This window comes from Mauremys reevesii, linkage group 11 (genome assembly GCF_016161935.1).
Source record: "Mauremys reevesii isolate NIE-2019 linkage group 11, ASM1616193v1, whole genome shotgun sequence".
Lineage (NCBI taxonomy): Eukaryota > Metazoa > Chordata > Testudines > Geoemydidae > Mauremys > Mauremys reevesii.
Window position 1 is genome coordinate 13,882,167 of NC_052633.1, and position 22,160 is coordinate 13,904,326.

The 22,160-nt window shown below is 42.3% G+C and overlaps 1 protein-coding gene across 11 annotated transcripts in view; it reads left to right on the forward strand.

Moving 5' to 3' along the window:
• ERBB4 (erb-b2 receptor tyrosine kinase 4) overlaps positions 1-22,160 on the forward strand; it is a 1,095,893-nt gene that overhangs the window by 1,041,059 nt on the left and 32,674 nt on the right. For all 11 annotated transcript variants that reach the window (XM_039494132.1, XM_039494133.1, XM_039494137.1 and 8 more), the window contains 5 exons: positions 6,019-6,174; positions 9,908-9,983; positions 12,006-12,152; positions 15,091-15,188; positions 18,689-18,859. In XM_039494132.1, coding sequence (XP_039350066.1) covers positions 6,019-6,174; positions 9,908-9,983; positions 12,006-12,152; positions 15,091-15,188; positions 18,689-18,859 — 648 coding nt within the window. The remainder of the gene's footprint in view (positions 1-6,018; positions 6,175-9,907; positions 9,984-12,005; positions 12,153-15,090; positions 15,189-18,688; positions 18,860-22,160) is intronic.

Genomic DNA, 22,160 nt, shown 5'->3' on the forward strand with positions numbered 1-22,160 from the left:
CCTGTCCTGTCACATTGTATTCGGATGGCATTTTGTATCCCTGCAGTCCTCATCTGGAGGGGGCTGATCATGACAGATGTTGAATTTCAATATTCTCATGCACCACAGACCAGAACCTTCCCAGGATCAGACTTTTAATGTAGTTTTTAGAAATCACTCTCTCTCTCTCTCTCTCCCCCTCCATTGCCCCCCCCCATTGTAAGGCTGTCTCATTGCTCTGTTAATGTATCTCACATAAAATATTTGTTTGATATTTGACCATAAATCTACTGGGTGATGTTGACACCAGCTCTGAAATGCAGATTTTTTTTTTTTTGCTCGCAACACTCCTGCATCTTATACAAAGGTTAAACCTACATATATAATACTGCTCCTGCCAGATTTGAGAAGGTCTTCAGACAACGTTTCCAGCATAATATATGTTTAAATGGTGCTGTTGCAATGAACACCATAGATTTCTCCCATCCCTTCCCTCCATTGTTGTGCTTTGTTTATATTGTACATGGCCCACTATGCACAGCCCTTGTTAATAGGATGTGGAGGAAAATCAATATGTTGTTTAACTTGGATATTCCCAAAAGCACATGCAATCCTGAAGGTCATGAATCTGCAAAAGTAACTTCATGCTGCCATAAGGATCTGCCCATATGACTGTTTTTGCAGGGTTGACTCCATTAATTTTTTTTCAGGTAAACCTCTCATTTGAAGTTATTAATCAGAGTTTTGCCCAAATAAGGACTTATGGAGTGATAACATGGCTGTGCAGGTTTGGATGTTTTTCCTCTAGTTCACAAAATTAAGCCCACATTGTAAGATGTCTAAGTGGAGACGGGATTAAACAGGTGCATATGCAGTCCTCAGTTTTAGGGAACGTTGTTGTAGCAAAAATGTACAACAAAGAAGATGAGTATGGCAAACTGCATGGAACTTGGAGGGAGGAGCACAGGTTGCAGGAAGAGTTTAGAGGTTGCATTCGAAAGTTAGGCTGAAGTTGGCATATCTCTGAAAATAATTCTCTTAATAATGAGCCAGTTCTGTTTCAGAAACATGGAGTCCTCTCAAGTTACCTAGCACAGGGTACATGAAACAACACAAAATATATAAATTTACAGCCTTATCGCGATTTCATGAATTAAGGATCACTTTTTAAGAGCATAAGAATGGCTATACTGTGTCGTACCATAGGTCCATCCTATTTTCCAACAGTTACCAGAGACAGATGCTTCAGAGGGAGTGAACAGAACAGGGGACTTTGTTGAGTGATCCATCCCTGGTTGTTCAGTCCCAGCTTTTAGCAGTCAGAAGTTTAGAAACCCCCAGAGCATGGAGTTGCATCCCCGACCATCTTGGTTAATGGCCATTGATGGACCTGTCCTCCATGAACTTCTCATTCTTTTTTGAATCCGGTTATACTTTTCGCCTCCACTGTTTCCCAAGGCAGTGGTTCCACAAAGTGATGCAGCATTGTGTAAAGTGCTTCCTTATGTTTTTTAAACCTGATGCCTGGTAATATCATTGGGTGACCCCTGGTTCATGTGTTATGTGAAGGGGTAAATAATTCCTTATTCACTTTCCTCCACACCATTCATGATTTTATAGACCTCTATCATGTTTCTTCTCAGTCCGCTCTTTTCCAAGATGAACATTCCCAGTCTTTTTAATCTCTCCTCATATGGAAGCTGTTCTGTATCCCTAATCATTTTTGTTGCCTTTCTCTGTACTTTTCCCAATTCTAATATAGCTTTTTTGAAGTGAGGCAACCAGAACGGCATGTAATCTTCAAGGGGTGGGTGTGCAGTGGATTTATATAGTGGAATTATATTTTCTACCTTATTATCTAGCCCTTTCCTAATACTTCCAAACATTCTCTTAGCTTTTTTGAGTGATTCAGCACACTGAGCAGATGTTTCAGAGAACTATCCACAATGGTGCCAAGATCTCTCTCTTGAGTGGTAACAGCTAATTTAGATCCCATCATTTTGTGATTGTAGTTGTGATTATTTTTTCCTAATTAGCATTACTTTGCATTTATCAACATTGAATTTCATCTGCCATTCTGTTGCCCAGTCACCCAATTTTGGGAGATCCTTTTGTAACACTTTGCTGTCTCCTTTGGACCTAACTATCTTGAGTAACTTAGTATCATCTGAAAACTTTGCCACCTCACTGTTTACTCTTTTTTCCAGATCATTCATGAATATGTTGAACAGCACTGGTCCCAAAACAGATCCTTGAGGGATGCCGCTGTTAACCTCTCTCCACTGTGAAAATGGACCATTTTTTCCTACCTTTTGTTTCCTATCTTTTAACCAATTACTGATCCATGAGAGGACCTTCTCTATTATCCCATAACTGCATACTTTGCTTAAGAGCCTTTAGTGAGGGACCTTGTCAAAAGCTTTCTGAATGTCCAAGTACACTATATCCACTGAATCCTCCTTGTACATATGTTTGATGACCCCCTCAAAGAATACTAATAGATTGGTGAGGCATGGTTCCTCTTCAACAGCTATGTTGACTCTTCCCCAACATATTGCGTTCATCTATGCATCTGACAGTTCTGTTCTTTCCTATAGTTTCAACTAATTTGCCTGGTACTGAAGTTAAGCTTACCAGCCTGTAATTACCAGGATCAACTCTGGAGCATTTTATTAAAAATCTGCCTCACATGAGTTATTTGCCAGTGATCTGATACAGAGGCTGATTTAAGTGATAGGTTTTCATATCTCAGTTAATAGTTCTGCATTTTCATATTTGAGTTCCTTCAGAATTCTCGGGTGAATACCATCTGACCCTGGTGACTTACTACTGTTTATCAGTTTGTTCTAAAACCTCTTCTATTGACACCTCAACCTGGGACAGTTCCTCATATTTGTCACCTAAAAAGAATGGCTCAGATGTGGGAATCTCTCCTACATCATATTGCAGTGAAGACCAATGCAAAGAATTCATATAGCTTGTCTTCCTTGAGTGCTCCTTCAGCACCTCGATCGCCCCCTGTCCCCACTGATTCTTTAGCAGACTTACTTCTTCTGATATACTTAAAAAAATGTCTATTAGTTTTTGTGTCTTTTGATAGTTGCTCTTCAAATTCTTTTTTGGCCTTCCTAATTATACTTTCACACTTGACTTGCAAGAATGTATGCTCCTTTCTATTTTCCGAGTAGGATTTGACTTCCAATTTTTCAAAGATGTGTTTTTGTCTCTGACCACCTCTTTTACTCCATTTAGCCATGGTGGCATTTTTTGGAACTCTTATTTTAAAAAAATAAATAAATGGGGTATACATTTAGTTTGAGACTCTTTTACACTGTTTTTTTTTAAGTTTCCATGCAGCTTGCAGGCATATCACTCTTGTGATAGTTCCTTTTGATTTCCATTTAACTAGCCTCCTCAGTTTTGTGGTGTTCCCCTTTGTGAAGTTAAATTTACTGAGGTGGGTTTCTTTGGTATTTTCTCCCCTATAGGGATGTTAAATTTAATTACATTATGGTTAGTATAAGGACCAAATCTTCTGCACCACTTAGAACTAAATCCAGAATTGCCTCTCCCCTTGTGGGTTCCAGGACTAGCTGCTCCAATAAGCAGTCATTAATGGTGTCTATAAATTTTATCTCTGCATCCTGTCCTGGGGAGTCATATTCCTAATCTATATGGGGATAGTTGAAATCCCCCATTATTACTGAGTTTTCTGTTTTCATAACCTCTCCAATCTCCCTGAGCACTTCACAATCACCATCCTGGTGAGGTGGTCACTAGTATATTCCTACTGCTATACTCTTGTTATTCAATCATGGAATTTCTATCCGTAGAGATTCTATGGTGTAATTTGTTTCATATAAGATTTTTACTATAGTTGATTAGGTTTTTTTCACATACAGTGCCATTCCCCCACCAGCACGACCTACTCTGTCATTCCGATATATTTTTTATCCTGGTATTACCACATCCCATTGATTATCATTGTTCCACCAAGTTTCTCTGATGCCTATTATATCAATATCCTCAGTTAATACCAGGCACTCAAGTCCATCTTAATATTTAGACTTCTTGCATTTGTATACAAACACTGTCAATATTTAGTTGTCTGCGTTCATGTGATGTAATGGAATTGGACTCTTTTTTTCATTTAATTGTTTCTCTTCAGTTCCTACCTGTACTTTTATCAACTTCTATCCACTCCTCTTTACTAGGATATAGAATATTCCCTTTAATAAATCCTCCCCTAAGAAATTCATCTCTCCAAAGCTGGTGCTCCCCCGCAGCTTTTATTGTTGCTGTTGATGCTGCTACTTCTGTATCCTGGAATGTCACTGGTACTGACTGATTGGATTGTTTTATACAGTATCACTTGTTGGTTGGGTTCCAAGTGTTATTACGCAAGCTTGATCACGATACCATCTAAAGCAATCTGATTTTTCATGACACGCTTGCTATATGGTTCAAAACTGTTTGCTCTGTGAGATGTATTTGTCTGTTTCTTCCACAGCTTTTGTTTTGATGTCAGAAACTCTTAATCCTTCAAAGTGTACAGTTGTGATGTTCAACAGCCAGCAGCATTGATTTGCAATTGGCATGAGAGAGTGCTTGCTTTGCCTAAAAGTGCCTTTTAAAAATAATTCTGTTTGCTGTATGCCACATAGTCCCCACTTCCCTGTTCAAACTCTCTTCATGTTGACTGCAGCAAAATATGTTGCATTAAAAATAAAATAGTATTTATGCTGAGGCTCCCCCATGAGCCTTTCATAACCTTCCGTGTTGATTGCATTGAAATCTTCTATTTAAAAGCGAAGTGTTATGGCCACTGGTTTCCTTTATGCTGAAATACATTTCAAAGTGCCCCTTGGTGACTTCTGTAGAGATGTCCCCTTTTTCTGCCAGCACAGGACTAGATTCTACCACATTACATTGAATAGTTCCTTAACATAGACATAGACCCATTGATATCAGTAGGACTAGTCGGGCAGCACCACAATGTAAGGGAATCAGAATCTGGCTCGTTATACTGAGTAATGTACTTATTTTAATCACTGACGGTGACTCTCCGAATTATCATCTTATATGATACTACAGCCTCCAGTATTTTTTTAAACTACTGTGTATGTTATGGAGTTGATATATTAAAAGTTACCGTAAGGGTAATTGCCAGGCATGTAATTTCATCTGTAGGTCCCTATAATGACTGCTAATGTCATAAATTCCTCTTTATGAAATTATAGGCTTGTAATCCTTTCAGGGCATCTTGCATTCTTCATAGAAGTACTAAGACTAAGCTTTGGTGGGGATCTCAGTAAACTCACATGCTGATCTGACTGCAGGTGCTTAGTCTGTCATCAGACTAAGTAAATGATTAGGGCAGATGCAGACCAGACAATTTGGACATGTTTAGCTTATCTATTAAGACACCTGGATGGCTTGCTAACACAACTACTTGTAACAGAACGTATATGCTCATAAAAGACATTGACCATTGATCTTATATCCAATTATAATACAAGAGGTAAAGTTTTAATGGGGTTGGAAAAAGAACTGGATTGCAGCCAGAGGAACACAGAGTTGTTTTCCCCATAATTCACTAAGAATATTGAAAATTTGTATCCAGCTCAGAGGCTTTGGGTATAGAACAGGAGCATTTTCTTGTAGTTAGCGAGCGGGACTGGGTGTCAGGAGATCCAGATTCAATTCCCAGCTCTGCCACAGACTCCTGTTGAGGCCTTGGGCAAATTACTTAATCTCCCTGTGCTTCAGGTTCCCTCTCTGCAAAATAGGGAGGATAATCCTTCCTTTCTCTGTCTTGTCTATCTAGGTTGCAAGCTGTTAGTGGTGAGGACTCTCTCACTATGCACAGTTCTTAGCACCTTTGTGGCTGTGACCTCTAGGCTCTATGTTATCATATAATAATAATAATATAGACTGTTTTTCAAGATATCATGGAAACAGGTTGCAAAAAGAGGAGGGGGGAATCTGAAAAATATTTAAAGGTTTATTTGGCTTAAAAGAAATGTTTTGTCCCCCCAGGGAATGATGTACCTGGAAGAGAGGAGACTGGTTCACCGGGACTTAGCAGCCCGGAATGTCCTGGTAAAATCACCAAACCATGTGAAGATCACTGACTTTGGCCTGGCCAGGCTCCTGGAAGGAGATGAGAAAGAGTACAACGCTGATGGAGGGAAGGTGGGTGCATTCACGCCCAGGGGCGGCTCTAAGGATTTTGCTGCCCCAAGCACGGCAGGCCGTCTGTGGGAGGTCCACCGAAGCCGCGGAACCTGTGGACCCTCCACAGGCAAACCGCCGGAGGCAGCCTGCTGCTGACCTCGCAGCGCCGGCAGAGCGCCCCCCGCAGCATGCCACCCCAAGCACGTGCTTGGCGTGCTGGGGCCTGGAGCGGCCCCTGTTCACGCCAGCAGTCCTAGTCTTGCTCTTTTGCTGGAGCCTTCATTCATTCCAGTGCAAAGCTCTTGTTCTCTCAATTCCATCACTTGAAAAGAGTATGCCTATTGGAACGTGACCATGTACGGTATTCAAAGGAAACTTTGTAGATGAAGGCTGGGGTTCTCAAAAAGAGAAACTGAATGTTAGGCTCCTGAATTCACACTTTGGTACAAGCCTCATTTTTCAAAAGTCCTGAGCACACCAGAGCTGCCTTTGACCTCAGTGGGAGCTATGATTGTGTACTCATCACTGTGGGAAATCAGACAGGGCCCAGTCCTGCGAGTTATTCCATTCTATTCAATGGGACTCTGCCAGGTACAGGGCTTGGCCTAAGATGAGCCCCACTGAGCCAAACAGGATTGTGGCCGGGCTTTGTTCTTGTGTCTTCCATTTTGTGCTGCATTGCTACTGCAATGAAAACATCTGAATTCAGTGCAGTGCAGTTGTTCCAGTTCATCACTGTAGGCTATTGCCAGCACTGAGTAGTTTGCAGGCTACTTTTCCTAGACAGATCTCTCTCCAGCAGCCATAAGGGAAGGGGGCAGGAGATGTTTACTTGTAGCGTGGCCATTAAGGTTTTACATGTGGTGTCCAACAATCTGCCTGTTGGCTCACAGTAAAAGAATCTGTGCATGCTGTTTCCCAGTTCCTTGTTGCAGTGCCAACACTTGCTCAAGACATCTCGGAAAGGATGTAAAATACTGGGGCACTCAGGAGATCTGCTGCATGTAATTAAAACAGACAGGTTTTAACCTGGACACCTGGGACACTTTCCACTGTTCTTCCCATATTAGTTCCCATTGCACCACCATAGTTTGAATTCCATTTCGTGTCTTACATAGACTCACCATTGCAAGACTTGATAAAGGCACCCAGATAGAGGCATAACAACATTCAGGCGGTCCCAGACACAAGTTCCAAGTGGCTATGCCATACGCATCTTTGAAATGCCTCACCAGACATGCTCATCTTAACCTGCCTTAGTCTCTCCTCCATAAAGTCCCTGGTGGGTCTATGTCTCTCCTCATCCCCTTTCCCAAATCCTTGGTCGCTCCCCCCCTCTCGTGCTCCCCCCGTCATTTTTCTCTCTTCACTTATGCTGGTGGCTGACTAGAGACTGCTGCCATCATCTGTTACTTACTGGGGAGAGTGGCTGCCTTCCTAAGTGTGCTGCTGCTGAGTTCAACTCTTCCATGAATAGGAATTGTGGGGAGCAACAGGGATACAGCTGGTGGGGCAAGAAGCATCAAAGAAATCAGCAGCAGGTTCGGGCAAAATTTTTTGACTAAAACTTTTTTTTTTTGGCCAAAAAATGCAGATTCAGGTCAACCAAAACATTTCACTAATTCATATAGCATTTGCCCAGTTGTTTCGGTAAAAAACAAAAGATACAAAAATATCTCAACATTTCAGTTTTTTAGTCAAATGACTTCATTTTGAAATTTACTTCAATATTATTAAAATAAAATGTAAGTTTTTTTAAAAGCGAAATAAAACATTTCACTTTGGGTCGAACAAAATGTTTTGTTCAACCCAAAATGAAGGGATTTTTTTTTATTTTTATTTTTTTTACTTTTCCATTCACCAATTTTTTTTTTAATTGGGTCAAATGGAAACCCATTTTTTTCTGTTTTTTATTTCCAGAAATGCCAGTGAACTGAAAAATCAGTTATTTGTACAGTAATAGTCAGTGGCTGCTTTTTGACTCCTTACCACTGCAGGGACCTTCTGGCAATGAGGATAGAAATTTGGCAGCCTCCCCTGACTCCTCCACTTCCTCTGATCTCCCCTCCAGCATCCCCTCTGCCTCTTTTCCACCCATTCCTTCCCATGAAGGACAAAGGACGCCTACAGATTCTTCTTGCAGCTCTTGGAGGGTGTCCTGGACTCGTGGGCCCAAATGCACTTCTGGGGGCTGGGGGTAGGATGTATGCACCAGAAATTTGACTGTCCTGCTTCTGAGCAATATCCCTTCCCAAGCCAGAAGTTGTTTGCATTTTAAAGCTGTACTGTACATTTGCTAAGGAGGGCTTAGGCAGCTGATGAATAATACAGCTCTGCTACTGAAATTGTTCCTGTCTGGAAAAATCCTATAGAATTTAATAGACTTCTGCAGAAATTAAATAGGTCTCTATAGACCTCAGTATGATTTCCTTTTTGTAAAGGCATTAAACTATCCTATAGAATTTAATAGAGAATGATATCCTGGCCATAAATATAGAGATTACAGTTCTCTAATCAACTACATAGGATATTTTCACAATGCAGACCCTTAATGTCTGCTTTATCCAGACATTAAGATTTGACCAGGGCACCTGCAGTTGTAGGTTTATTTGGTGGGGAGGGTTTCCTTTCAATGACATGCTCTATAGTTTCAAAAGAAGATGACCCTCACTGGGTAGGATATAGTGTATACCCTGAGGCTCTGTTCCGACAAGGCAATATTCATGTCACGCACTGCCCATTTGAAGTCAATGGATGTTTGGGATGCAGAGGGCTTGCAGGACATTGGCCCCTTTACACACATACACACACAAGTCCGGAAATGGAGAAGTTAAAATTCTCATCCCACTATTAACTCATTGTCTTGTAGCATTGGCGATGACTATATAGGTTGTTATGTATCTGTGCTAGTGCTTTGGTTTTGCAAAACCTTGTCAAAATCAAAAGAGTTCCATTTTTTCCAAACCATCTAAATTTTAGGGGTTTGGACACAGTCGTTATTTTGGGCAAACTGGTTTGATTTTATAATGCTAAATCCAGGGTTAACAAGAAACTGGTTGTTCCAATAATGCACCGCTTGAGTGCGGTGAAGGATTTCTAATAGAAGGTTCTGCTTATTTCTAAGCTCAGTGTATGCTGTGGGCCAAAATCTATTCTGTTCACTTTCATTTAAGCTCTTTACACTATCCCCATGACTGTGATAGCTGAGTGCCCGCTCTGCTTTCCATTACCTGTGTGCAACATCACCAGGTCAGATTCTGTTCCCTGAGCAACCCTACTGAAATTGAGACATGAAGAATTCCAGGGGGTTGCACAGACTGTAAATATATGGAGATATACCTATCTCATGGAAATAGAAGGGACCTTGAAAGGTCATTGAGTCCAGCCCCCTGCCTTCACTAGCAGGACCAAGTACTGATTTTGCCCCAGATCCCTAAGTGGCCCCCTCAACGATTGAAGTCACAACCCTGGGTTTAGCAGGCCAATGTTCAAACCACTGAGCTATCCCTCCCCCACAAGTTGCTACACTGTCTCTCTGAGGGCTTCTTGCATGTTAATGAACACAGAATTTGGCCAAGTGTTTATTTACTTTATTGGTGTGAGCCTTAATTTTTTAATGTCCTGACTTTGGGGTTTTTTTAATTAGTAACTGAGAGAGGGAGAGAGAACTAGATACCTGGGTTTAGGACCCATTCATATTATTTTATTCATTATCATCTTTCTAACTTTCATGTATCTTTTTGCTCCCAAGATGCCAATTAAGTGGATGGCTTTGGAATGTATACACTACAGGAAATTCACCCATCAGAGCGATGTTTGGAGCTATGGTAAATCTTCCATGTGATTGTGCTTAAGAATTCATCTCTTGTGAAATACATAAAGTTCTTTTATTGTGTCACTGATGTTTATTTATCAACCCATATTTCCTAAAGGAGATAACTGTTACCTTGTGTTTCCTCTATTTTTAAAAAAATATACATCTAAATTGCATTGTTACCTGTCTTCTGAGTTATTTCCCTGCTCACTAAAATGCATTACCACAACGTCCCTGCTGGGTTGCCTGCCAGAAACTCTGTTTTGGTAGCAGTTCGGCTGATCATTGTGACAGAAAAAGCCTCTTTTCGTTTCGCCACAGATTGGTAGAAATATGACTGCAGGTCATAATTTCCAACAGTTCTTTGAAAACCGAACTCTGAAAGCCAGGAATGTCAAAAAACATTTTCTGGCTTATGGGAGTTTCTGCACTACAGTCAGATAAAAGGGAATATGTCATAACACAGAACAAATACAGCATGAGATGGGGGAGGGAGAAGAAAGCAAAGAGAAGAGGCTGACTTATACAGGCACGGGTTTAATTTCACAAACAACTTTGGAATCAGTGAGAAAGGTCAGGCCACAAGGAATCTAAACAGAAAACCAAGTGATTTCAATATTTAGAGAGTTTATTTAATTGTGTTAACTACAATACAAGAATGAGCTGTTAGGCATCTGCTTGGTTGTTTGCCTGTTTAACTTGTCCAGCTGTTAGTGAGAAAGTAACCTGCACCTTTATAAATGAGATCTCACTGCATCAGACCCATATTAGTTAATTAGAGATACTGGACCTCATCCAGAGTTTCTGTTGCTGAATAGTTTTGAAACAAAGCTGTGCAGTATCAGCTGAAACTCATTACTCACTTTTACCTGTGGGTAGCAGTAAAATACAGTTTGCTATTGCTAGGTAGCTACCCTCTTCTGTCCAGCTAAGAAAAATATATGATTCTATGATATTAAAACTGTAAGCATAAAGCAGCTTCCTCCCCACCCCCAAATTGTGTATTGCCCCAGTTAGCAAAATGTACATCTTCCTCCATTATTTATGCAGCTCAGTTTAAAACAGGAGGCCCAGCACATCTGTAATGTGAAAGAATAAAACAAGACGATGGACAAGATTTAGTTATTAAACATCAGTGTGGAGGTGAATGGGGGAGAAAATAAATGCATGTTTCATGGATATGTATTTTTACTTCTCTCTCCTCAGATTAGAAGTGACAGTCTGCAAAATATGATTGCCAGGCTGGAGGCATATTTTAAATGACCTTTACAATAAAATAAAAGCAAAACAAAGGAGAGTGTTGGGAAAGCAGCAGTATTTTTAATATTAAAGATTGTCTTTTGGGATAAATTCTGTTACTTGTGATATATGTTATTTATCTTTCTTCTTAGCTGCCAAAAAAATCCTCAGGCTATTCAGAAAGAGGATCCCAGGTTTAAATCATAGCATTATCATAACCCAGATCCATAAGGTGCTTTAAGAGGAACCACCACAACTGACTGTGAATGACTTACAAAGCAAAGATAATGACATAACCTTATTCACTCTGCATCATTATGGGAAATTGATGCTGTAATTTACAGAACATCTTCAGGTTTTCTGCCCCTTACAATAACATCAACCATTCATTTTCCATTTTGATATGATAAAAGAGCCAGGCATATTCTTTTGTTATTGTTTCCATTTATATGTTCTAAGTCTTCCATATCTGTCATGCCTGCACTCAACACCACTTATTTGTTCTAAGTCTCCCCATCTGTCATGCCTGCACCTTTTCTTAACCCAATGCAAACAAGAGACACCATTTTTAGACTCAAACTCAAGTGCTCTTCCACACTCTTTCAATAGTCTTTAAGTGGTAGATCCAACATAAATGCGAGCAACCTACGCACACTTTATACATGCACTGGTTCTGAGAATGAATGAGACAGGTCCATTACACTGTAACCCAATATTGAGCCTCAAACTGATCTATAAGGTGTTATTAACAACTTAAATAAAACATGCCCCTAATCTTATACTCGTTTGTTCCCAGGTGTCACTATCTGGGAGCTTATGACCTTTGGCGGAAAACCCTACGATGGAATCCCGACACGAGAAATTCCTGACCTGTTAGAGAAAGGGGAACGGTTGCCCCAGCCTCCTATCTGCACCATTGATGTTTACATGGTGATGGTGAAATGTGAGGAACTGTCGTTTTAATATCACTGTCGTCAATGCTAGCATAGCGTATTCCATTGCATCTACAGTCACTGACAGTGCTTGCTAATAATGCAGACTGTTTCAAAACAAAAAGCTTCCTATGGTTTTATAAATTACATTTGAACATAGAATGCACCTCCCCCCCCCTCCAGTTGCAAAGGATATGAGTTTAGCTGTGAAGGGTTTGAGTTAGCTCCTCTTCTTATTACTGTGAGATGGTATCACACATCCTCGCTATGAAGTCAAAATTGTATGATTGTGATTGTAAACACTTGTCATTTCCATGACAATTGATTTTGATGTAAAAAACGATAGCATTAAACATAATTATGGTACATGGGTAGTCAGGCATTGAAGGTGGCAAAGAGAAGAGTTGGTTCCAAAACAGAAATCTCAAATATTGAGGCAAGAAATCCATAATGTTTTTTTATTAAAGAGAAATTGACTTAATCTAACAAATATTATGCATCTGAGGATTTGGTTTTGTTTGTTTAGTCAGATCCAGTAGTTTATAGACGTTTATGATTTAGCAAAAAAATAAAATAGTTTATATCTGGATTCTCACTTACCCTGCCCTCCTTCCCCCGCAAAAGAGAGGGGGAGACGTGCACGCAAATGGATCCTCAAAGCCTAGACTTCTAATTAAAAAAGAATTAGGAACATCTGTGTGGTGCTTCTGACTTCATTTAAGTGAAATTAACATACAGCCATCTCGTCGTTTTGACATGGGCCTTTCTCTTTTGATTTGCACACAAAAAAATAGCAGAACTAAGAAGATAAACTGGAGGAGGTAAATATGTATATTCTTAGCAAGAAAATGGGATTTCTCTCTTCTCAGAGTTGCATTTGTAGCCTGAAGCTTATCATATGGGTGCACTATATCACTAAGGAGATTGCTAATGAGATATAGTTCCTTTCACCCCTAACTGCAAGATTAAACCCAACTCAGGTCATTAGGGGCTGAAGGCTGACACACATGTTCAGTACAGGGGCACTTTGGTGGCTTGTGTTTAATGGTTTCATCTAATTCCCAATGAACAAGTGTCCACATCACAAAAATCACAGTCCCTCAGAATCAATATGCACCTCCTTCCTGAAAGTGTTGGCAGAGAGGCCAAGGACTGTAACATCCTCATCTTAGTAATGGGTGTAGGTTTGAGGCACGTTCGTCGGACATTATGAGGTGATTTGCAACGTAGCTTCCTGTACTATACACACTCTGTGGGTAAATAGGAGTTGAGTCTTCCGCACTGTCCATCTGGAACCTACATGGGCCCTAAAATCCAAACACAAACAATTCTGATAGGGATAAATGGAAGGTTCTGTTTTTCAGCAGACTGCCTTTCCTTTAGTCTTACACAATGCTGATATGAGGGCAATCTACCCCTTATGCAGTTTAATTGTCTGTGGCTCAGGCATTATTTCTGTAAGAATAGCATGACATTTCCTTTAATACAGGAATTCTCCTCGATACATCATTTCAGCCATAGAAACTGATTCTGCATGTTTTACTCATGTTGAAGAGTCCATAAACCATGTGAACAGGCCCATTGACTTCAGCGGGGATACAGATATGCATATGTTTGTGGGAAAGGATTGCAGCGTCCTTACAGGCTCTATAAGATATGGACGATAAAAGAGCAAGGCACTCGATTGTCATGGCATCTAGTGAAGCAACAGCATGTAGGTTGGAAGTTGACTAGACGAGCTAAACACGTGGAAGGGGACCATTTGGATCAAACTCAAGCATATTCTAATAGAACACAGTTCTAATGAATAAGAAACAATTCTATAGTGTTGAAAGCAGATGCAGATAGACTGGATATTCCGGACATCTTAAATTGGGGAAACCATTGCTAGTGGCGTACCCCTAATCGTTTAGTGTTCTTGCCAACCTGCCTTCTAGCTAAGGAAGCTTTGGTTCTTCTACTTTGGTCACATGTTCGGTGTAATGGGGCTGTAGGAGATAAGGACCATTTCACTGAGAGTCCCTGCTAAATGAGGACACATTCCTGGAAAATTGCTGATAGAATCTTTTCGTAGAAGAGGTTGGCACTGATATAAAGCAGCAGCTGTTGCTGAGTGGCATTTATCAGTTGCTTTGCACTAACTCTTTTGCAGAAGGCGTTCAAAAAGAAGGCTCTTCTTTCTAATGAACTTTTTGAGAGAATGCGAGGGGGGGGGGAGCCCTTGCTTGTTGGAGGCGGAATGTGTCTCGATAATAGCAATAGCCTGCAGCAGGGCTTATGGCTGCAAATAATGTTGAAGTGTAGCCCATAGCTGATGATGGCAGCACTAATACAAAGTCCCCCAAATGGTGAGGAGAGAGAAAAAATAATTGAAAGAGGTCAGAGTGTTCAGATCTGTTTAATAGTCTGCTCTAACCTGGAATACATTATGGATTAGCAGATCAGGTAGAAATGTTTATTTTACTGGTAGTATTATGATAGTGCCAAGAGGCCCTGATTGAAACACAGGCCCCATCATGCGAGGTATGGTACACATCTATGGTAAGAGACATTCCCCGCCCCCAAAGAGCTTCTGATCTAAATAGACAAGACTGATAAGCGGGGCGGGATTAGAAAGACTCTAGTACCATCCCCATTTTAGAGATGGTAAACTGAGGCACAGATCAAGTAAGCTACTTGCCCAAGATCCCACAGCAGCAAAGCCAGGAATTGAATACAGATCTCCAGGCCTTAACCACAAGATCTGACTTCCTCTATTTTAGAAGCATTGTTTATTATCATCTTTCCAATTTTCCTGAACAACTGAATTGTATTTTTTCCTCTGCAGGCCAAATACACCAAAGGCATCATCACACTTCATACTCAGGATTGTTTCAAATGTTGTTCAGAATGTAATGATATTCCTTGTTACCAATCAACTTTTTATTTTCTTCTTAAATCTGTCCCCAGGCTGGATGATTGATGCTGACAGTCGGCCTAAATTCAAGGAATTGGCTGCTGAATTTTCTAGAATGGCTCGAGACCCTCAAAGATACCTTGTCATTCAGGTCAGCAACTCTGGAACATCCAGAAACCAATTTAATTCTGCTTGTAGAATCATAGAAATGTCGGGCTGGGAGGAACCACGAGAGGTCATCTAGTCCAATCCCCTGCACTGAGGCAAGACCAAGTAAAGCTACGCCATCCCTGACAAGTGTTTGTCCAACCTGTTCTTAAAAACCTCAGCGAATACTGTAAGATAACTCAATATATATAGACCAATGCCGAGATATGAAAAAATGGGTGCATGGAATTCAGTTCCTAACTCCATAATTACATTATCCCAAATCTACTCAGCATTGGTGAGGCCTCAGCTGGAGCACTGTGTCCAGTTCTGGACACCACACATCAAGAAAGGTGTGGACAAATTGGAGAGAGTCCAGGAGCGAGCAACAAAAATGATAAAAGATTTAGAAAACCTGACTCGTGAGAAGAAGTTAAAAAACAAACTGGGCCTGAGTAAAGAAGACTGAGCTGGGACCTGATAACAGTCTTCAAATATGTTAAGTGGTGTTATAATGAGGACAGTGATCAATTGTTCTCCGTGTCCACTGAACATTGGACAAGAAGTAATAGGCTTAATTGGCAGCAAGGGAGATTTAGGTTAGACATTAGGAAAACTTTCTAACTATCAGGGTAGTTACGCTCTGGAATAGGCCTCCAAGGGAGGCTGTGGAATCCCTATCACTGGAGGTTTTTAAGAACAGGTTGGACAAACAAATGGAGATGAATAAAAATTGCAATGTCAGTAACATAGTTATTAAATACCAGAGGCCAGCACATGGAATCAGTTTGGACCAGATTCTGATGGGCTGACTCACAATGATCAATACAGACAGTTCAGTGGAACAATTTGGTCAGTAAGACAATAGTCAGCATGAATAATAGTATCATAATGTGACCTTTTCCTAGCAATATTTTCCACTGAGTTCAAAGGGGAGTAATGTTTAAAAAAGAGAAGGCCCCAGAAAACCTGCATGGATAATTATTTCACTAGGTAAAAGAACTTACTGCATTCTTTGTACTTCCTTTCATTATCTTTTTAATCTCATTGTCAAGGTAATTTGCTATATAATCTGGCAGGTATTTCATCATTTCAGGTCACCCATGTGGCTTCTTTCATAGTGCTGTTTGGCCTCTTCCATAGCAGTCGGTTAGGACAATAAAGGCCAAATGTTCATCTCCATTTAACGCCATTGCAGCACTAGTGTCACTGCCCTTATGGAAAGTCATATGGAATATAATCAGGAATGATAACTTCTCTGTGAGTGAGGTAATATCTTTTATTGGGCCAACTTCTGTTGATGAAAGAGACAAGCTTTCGAGCTCCTCTGAGCTCCTCTTAAGGTTCTTTCACCACTTGTCTCTTCACCAACAGAAGTTGGTCCCATAAAATCTATTACCTCACCCACCTTGTCTCTCTAATATCCTGGGCCCAACATGGCTACTACAACACTGCGAACAACCCCTCCGTGCAAGTTTTAAACCAATCTGTAGAATTCTATGGCAGGGATATAATTCTCTGTTAAATTCTACAGAATGGTTAAACTATTCTCTAGATAAGACTTTATTCTCTATTAATTTATGTAGGGTTTTAGTGTAATTTCTGTAGCTCATGAGCTCTTTGAAGTACGCAACTGTCTTTTGTTCTGTGTTTGTGCGGGACCTGGAACCATGGGCCCTACTGCAATCCAAATGTTGTCATTACCCAGTTTAATTCCTATTGATTTCATCCCTATTAAATTCTTATAAAACCATCCATATGGCTAACAGGGGAATTTCACACAGTAAATCCTTAAAAAACACAAATAAAAATAAAATAAAATAAAAAGAGGCCCACTTTCCATTATATATATATTTTCCTGCATTAGCCATAAGATCTCAAATATTTCACAACATACAGCAGACCTTGCCAGAAGCTGGTCTACTGGGTCCAGAATTGAGTCTGTTTTAAAAAAGAAAGCAAAAAGTTCAATAACAGGAGTGCAAAACATTTATTTTTGCTTGATTAATGCAGTTATTCCCCTCCTGTCATCATATTCCCAGCCAAAAAATCAAAATAAACTATGTAGTTGTGGTGATATAGGGAAACCTGAGTATATGCATGGTTTCTGCACCATGACTGCAAGGTGGTATAGAAAACAGGTAACCACGTTCATAGTGTAACCCCTCTGCCAGGCTGAAACGATAGCAGCAAGGGCCAGGTTCAATACCTAGGGGTCCCTTCCCCACAACGTAATGCAAACCAGCTCGAGCCCCCACCCAGTGACCTGGGAAAATCTTACACACACCCCTGGGCGCCTCAAGGAGGCAATACTTCCCCTCTCGCAAGCACAGACTCTTGGTGTAGCAGAAAAGGTTTAATTACATAAGATAAACAACAACAAGCATTACATTTGGAAAATACCTCAACTAGAGTTCATAGGTCAAACTGTGAGCAAAGGCCCACCCCAGCAACTTGGGCCATGTCCTTCTCTCTGGGCCCTTGAGTCCAGCAACCCCCCAAATCACCCACAGTCCCAAAATTCAAAAGTCTCTGTCCCGGGTCAGGCAGCCCAGAGTTCAAGAGTCTCTTTGCAGAGGTCCTCCTCCCCAGCCTAGGTAGAAAGGGGCACCTTACATGGTTCGGGGCCAACTGCCCTGCCTCTTCGTGGGGTTCTGCTTCCACTAGTCATCCCCGCAAACAGCTCAGCTCCGCTTACTCTGTGGGCTGCTCCACTCTGCCAGCTGCTCTGGTCCACCAGCTGTCCTGTGATCCGCTCCAGCCGTCCTCACGAGCTGCTCAGCTCCACTCACCCAGTGGCTGCACAAACTGCTCCACTCCGCTCTGCCAGTATTGCTTCAGGCTCCCCCACTCATTAGTACAGTGCTCTCAGCTCAGCAAGTCCAGCTCTTCAGTGATTTCAGCTCCACTCATTAGCACAGTGCTCTCAGCTCAGCAAGTCCAGCTCTTCAGTGATTTCAGCTCATAGTAGGGGAGCCCCAGTACCAGTGAATTCAGCTCAGTAACCTGCATCTAGATTCTTAAGGGAATCAAAAATTAACTCTGACATTCCACAGTGGAGAGAAGCATAGGTGGAACTAGTGCTTCTGACTCACACAAGGAGCCTGCACCACCAAGTACAGATACCTGTCCCCAGCCTCTCTCTCTCCAATGGGTTTTGGAATCCATGTCCCCCGTCTAGCAAGCGCTATCCTGCTGACAATGAAACCCCCCATCACAAGACAATTTTGTAGTTCCCCATTTACCCAATCAGGGTGACAACATTTCATTGCTCCTGCCTCAATAACAACGAAATTGGGGGTCCCACAGCTGTGAACATAATCATCCCATGCTGCTTTGTGGTATGCTAAGTGGGGTGGGAGTGCCAATGCAAATAACCGAAACTTCTTTCCGCACTCCCCATAATTTACCACCAGATGTCAGGGTGGGGCTCATCCTGACTCTGCTTACAATAGAATTAATTAATCTCTGTGTTATCTTCCTCTGTCCATGTGACACATTCAGGGTGATGACCGTATGAAGCTCCCGAGTCCAAATGACAGCAAATTCTTCCAAAATCTGCTGGACGAGGAAGACCTGGAAGATATGATGGATGCTGAGGAATATTTAGTTCCTCAGGCCTTTAACATCCCTCCTCCTATCTATACCTCCAGGTCTAGAATCGACTCCAACAGGGTAAGAGCAGCTACTGACTCTCAAAACCATGAATAGAGTTTTAAGTGCTCTAATCAAGCATAAGCCTGAGTTACCCTGGGAAATTTGAGCTTGAAGTGCATGGAGAGTGACTATAAAAATGGCATCATGGGGTTCCAAGTTCATTGTGTCTCAGTGAATTCCAAATCAATAGCTCTGCTCACAAGTGAACAAAGGTATTCTTTGAACAGCCAGTCCTGAATGCTCAGCCTGGGATTGTAAAGCCACACTGTGTTCTTTCTGGACAGTGCATCATTAGTGCCAGTCTACGTCTGCCATGCAAACCCATTACTTGTAAAGAGATTGCACAGTTCTAACCGAGAGCAGCTGGAATTAAGTACACAATCCTGTCAATGCATCTTGAGCCAGAATGGAATCTAGCTCTTTCTCCAGTCTGTCTATAGGCTCCTTTACTACAGTATCTGAGCACCTCACAATCTTTACTGTATTTAGCCTCACAACCAGGGCTGGTGCAACCAGTTAGGCGACCTAGGCGGTTGCCTAGGACACTGGGATTCGGGGGGCGCCATTTTCTTCGGCAGTGACTGCGGCGGCCGGATCTTCGGCTGCCCCAGTTGCCACTGGCATTTAGGCGGAGGGAGCTGGGGCAGGGGAGCACGGGGAGGGCCGTAAGAGGGGGCGGCATGAAGGGGAACTCCCCACCCCAGCTCACCCCTGCCTCCTCCCCGAGCACGCCGTCACTGCTTCATTTCTCCTGCCTCCCAGGCTTGTGGCGCCAATCAGCTTAGGTGCCGCAAGCCTGGGAGGCAGGAGAAGTGAAGCAGTGATGGCGTGCTTGGGGTGCTAGTGCTCATGCGCAGAGCAGGGGTGAGCTGGGGCGGGAGGGGTGCCTCAGGGCAAAGGGTGAGGGGTGGGAGAAGGAGCTGCCACAAGGGGGGGCACCTCAGGGCAGGGGGGCACAAGGTGGAAATTTCACCTAGGGCACGAAACATCCTTGCACTGGCCCTGCTCACAACCCTAAGAGGTAGGACAGTGCTGTTATTCACATTTTACCGATGGGGACCAGTGGCACAGAGAGGCTAAATGACTTGCCCTAGGTCACACAGGAAGTCTGTTGCAGACTAGGGGCTTGAGCGCAGGTCACCTGAACTGCTGGCTAGCTCCCTACAAAAAAATAACTGTGGCAACGAGTCTCAGAGCCTGGGTCAACTAATTTGGGCCCACACTATGAGGCTAAAAACAGCAGTGTAGATGTTCCCGCTTAGGCTGGAGCCTGGGCTCTGGAACTGGGCGAGTGGGGTTGGTCTCAGAGCCTGGGCTTCAGCCCGAGTGGGAATGTCTGCACTGCTATTTCTAGCCCTGTAACATGAGCCTGAGTCAGTGGACCTGGCCCTGAAGCTCACTGCTGCAGGTTTTTTGGTTTTTTGCTGTGTGGATGTACCCATGGACTTTAGAGTATCCTGCCTTCTGGCTCTGCACTTCTGTCAGGGGATTCAAAATGTTTAAATAGGATTGGTGATCTGGTGTCCTGCCTGAAGTGAGGAGCGATGACTCTAAACACATCAGGTTAGGATAAGAAGTTGTCATTTTTGCATAGACACATTTTTCCAAGGTAAATCACATCTAAAGCACGGAGCAAAGTCTCTCCAGAACAGGCATGGAGTTTGATCTCCAGCAGTGCTAAACACCCACAGCTCCAGCTGGAACCAGTAGGACCTCAGCATGTCCTTAAAGTTAAGCAAGGGCTTAAGTGCTTTCCTGAATGAGGGCCATAGTTTGGCTGAGCTTGCGATATATACCCAGAATGCATCTCCAAACTGTCTTGGGTCAGCGAAATTGGGCTGCAAATTGGCACAGACTATAACAACAACCAGTAATCACCGCCGTTATTATGTATCAGAGGGGTAGCTGTGTTAGTCTGGATCTGTAAAAAGTGACAAAGAGTCCTGTGGCACCTTATAGACTAACAGACGTATTGGAGCATAAGCTTTGGTGGGTGAAAACTCACTTCATCAGATGCATGTTATTATGGTTTACTCTCACGGTTTGATTAACAGCAATGACATTTATTCCTTACTGTGGAGAAAATCTTCTGATTCCCTCTTTAATCCAAGCAGTTCCAAATTCATGCGGTGGGATGGATTAATCACACTGCATATGGAAGGCAGTGAATATTGCTTATGAAAAGAAATCAAATAAGGAGCAGAACTAATGACCTGGAGCCAGATTTTGCCATTCTGAGCAGTATTTTATTTTGCATGGTCTAGTGAAGTAAGGTGAATAAGGAGGGGACAGAATCTGTTCTTTAATAAGTAATAGCTGAGTTTTAAATAAATTACTCATGTTTTTAATTAGAGGCATGAACATCATTTTTCCCATAAATAAAAATATATGTGTTTGAAGTTCCACTTGCATTGTGCTTCTCGTGATCAAAACTAAAATAACTTCCTTTTACAGCCCCATCTCCATGTAGGGAAAAACAACATGAGTGTGAGTTGGCAGGGTTGCCACCCGAGCCCTCCTGTGTGAGGGTGCGGGATTTGCTGCGATTATCGCAGGGTCTTGTCTCCAAGTCCTATGAAGCTTGGGAGAACCCTCACCATGCTACCTTCCCTCCTGGCTGCTATGGGAGCCTGGATCAGGCAGGATCCATGCAACCATCATGGGTATGTCTACACTGCAATAAAAAGCCCACAGCACTGAGTCTGAGAGCCTGGGTCAATTGACTCCTGCTCGCGGGGCTAAAAATAGCGGTGTAGGCATACAGGCTTGGGTTGGAGCCCAGGTTCTGAGATCCTTCCCCTGAATGGGTTTCAGAGCCCAAACATCTACACTGCTATTTCTAGCACCACAAGCCTGAGTCAATTGACCCCGGCTCTGAGACTCGGTGCCATGGGTTTTTCTTTTCAGTGTAGATGTACCCAGTGATACCTGCCCCTTCAAGTCCTCTTCCGAGAAGAATGTTGCATCATAAAGAGGAAACCAATGTTATCTAATGCTGAGAGGGCAACGTTTTCTGACACTGGGCCTGCCAGTGGGATTGGGGATAGGGTGATGGCTCTGAATTTTCCTAGTGCATCCTATAAGTCTAGTGTTTTGACCAATATAATATTATACTTTCTCAATAGTTTTCACTACTTTCTGGGCCAGCTAAGGGCTACGGAAGGCCCCGAATGCAGTGTAACCAATGAGATATCAGTTTACTAAAATGGGGGTAGGGTACAGAGAGCCTACACAGTCCATTCGCACCCTCTGCATGGCATCGTGCCATACTCCCCTGGGGCTCCATTCACCCTAATTCACAGGCATTATTTTTAGGGCA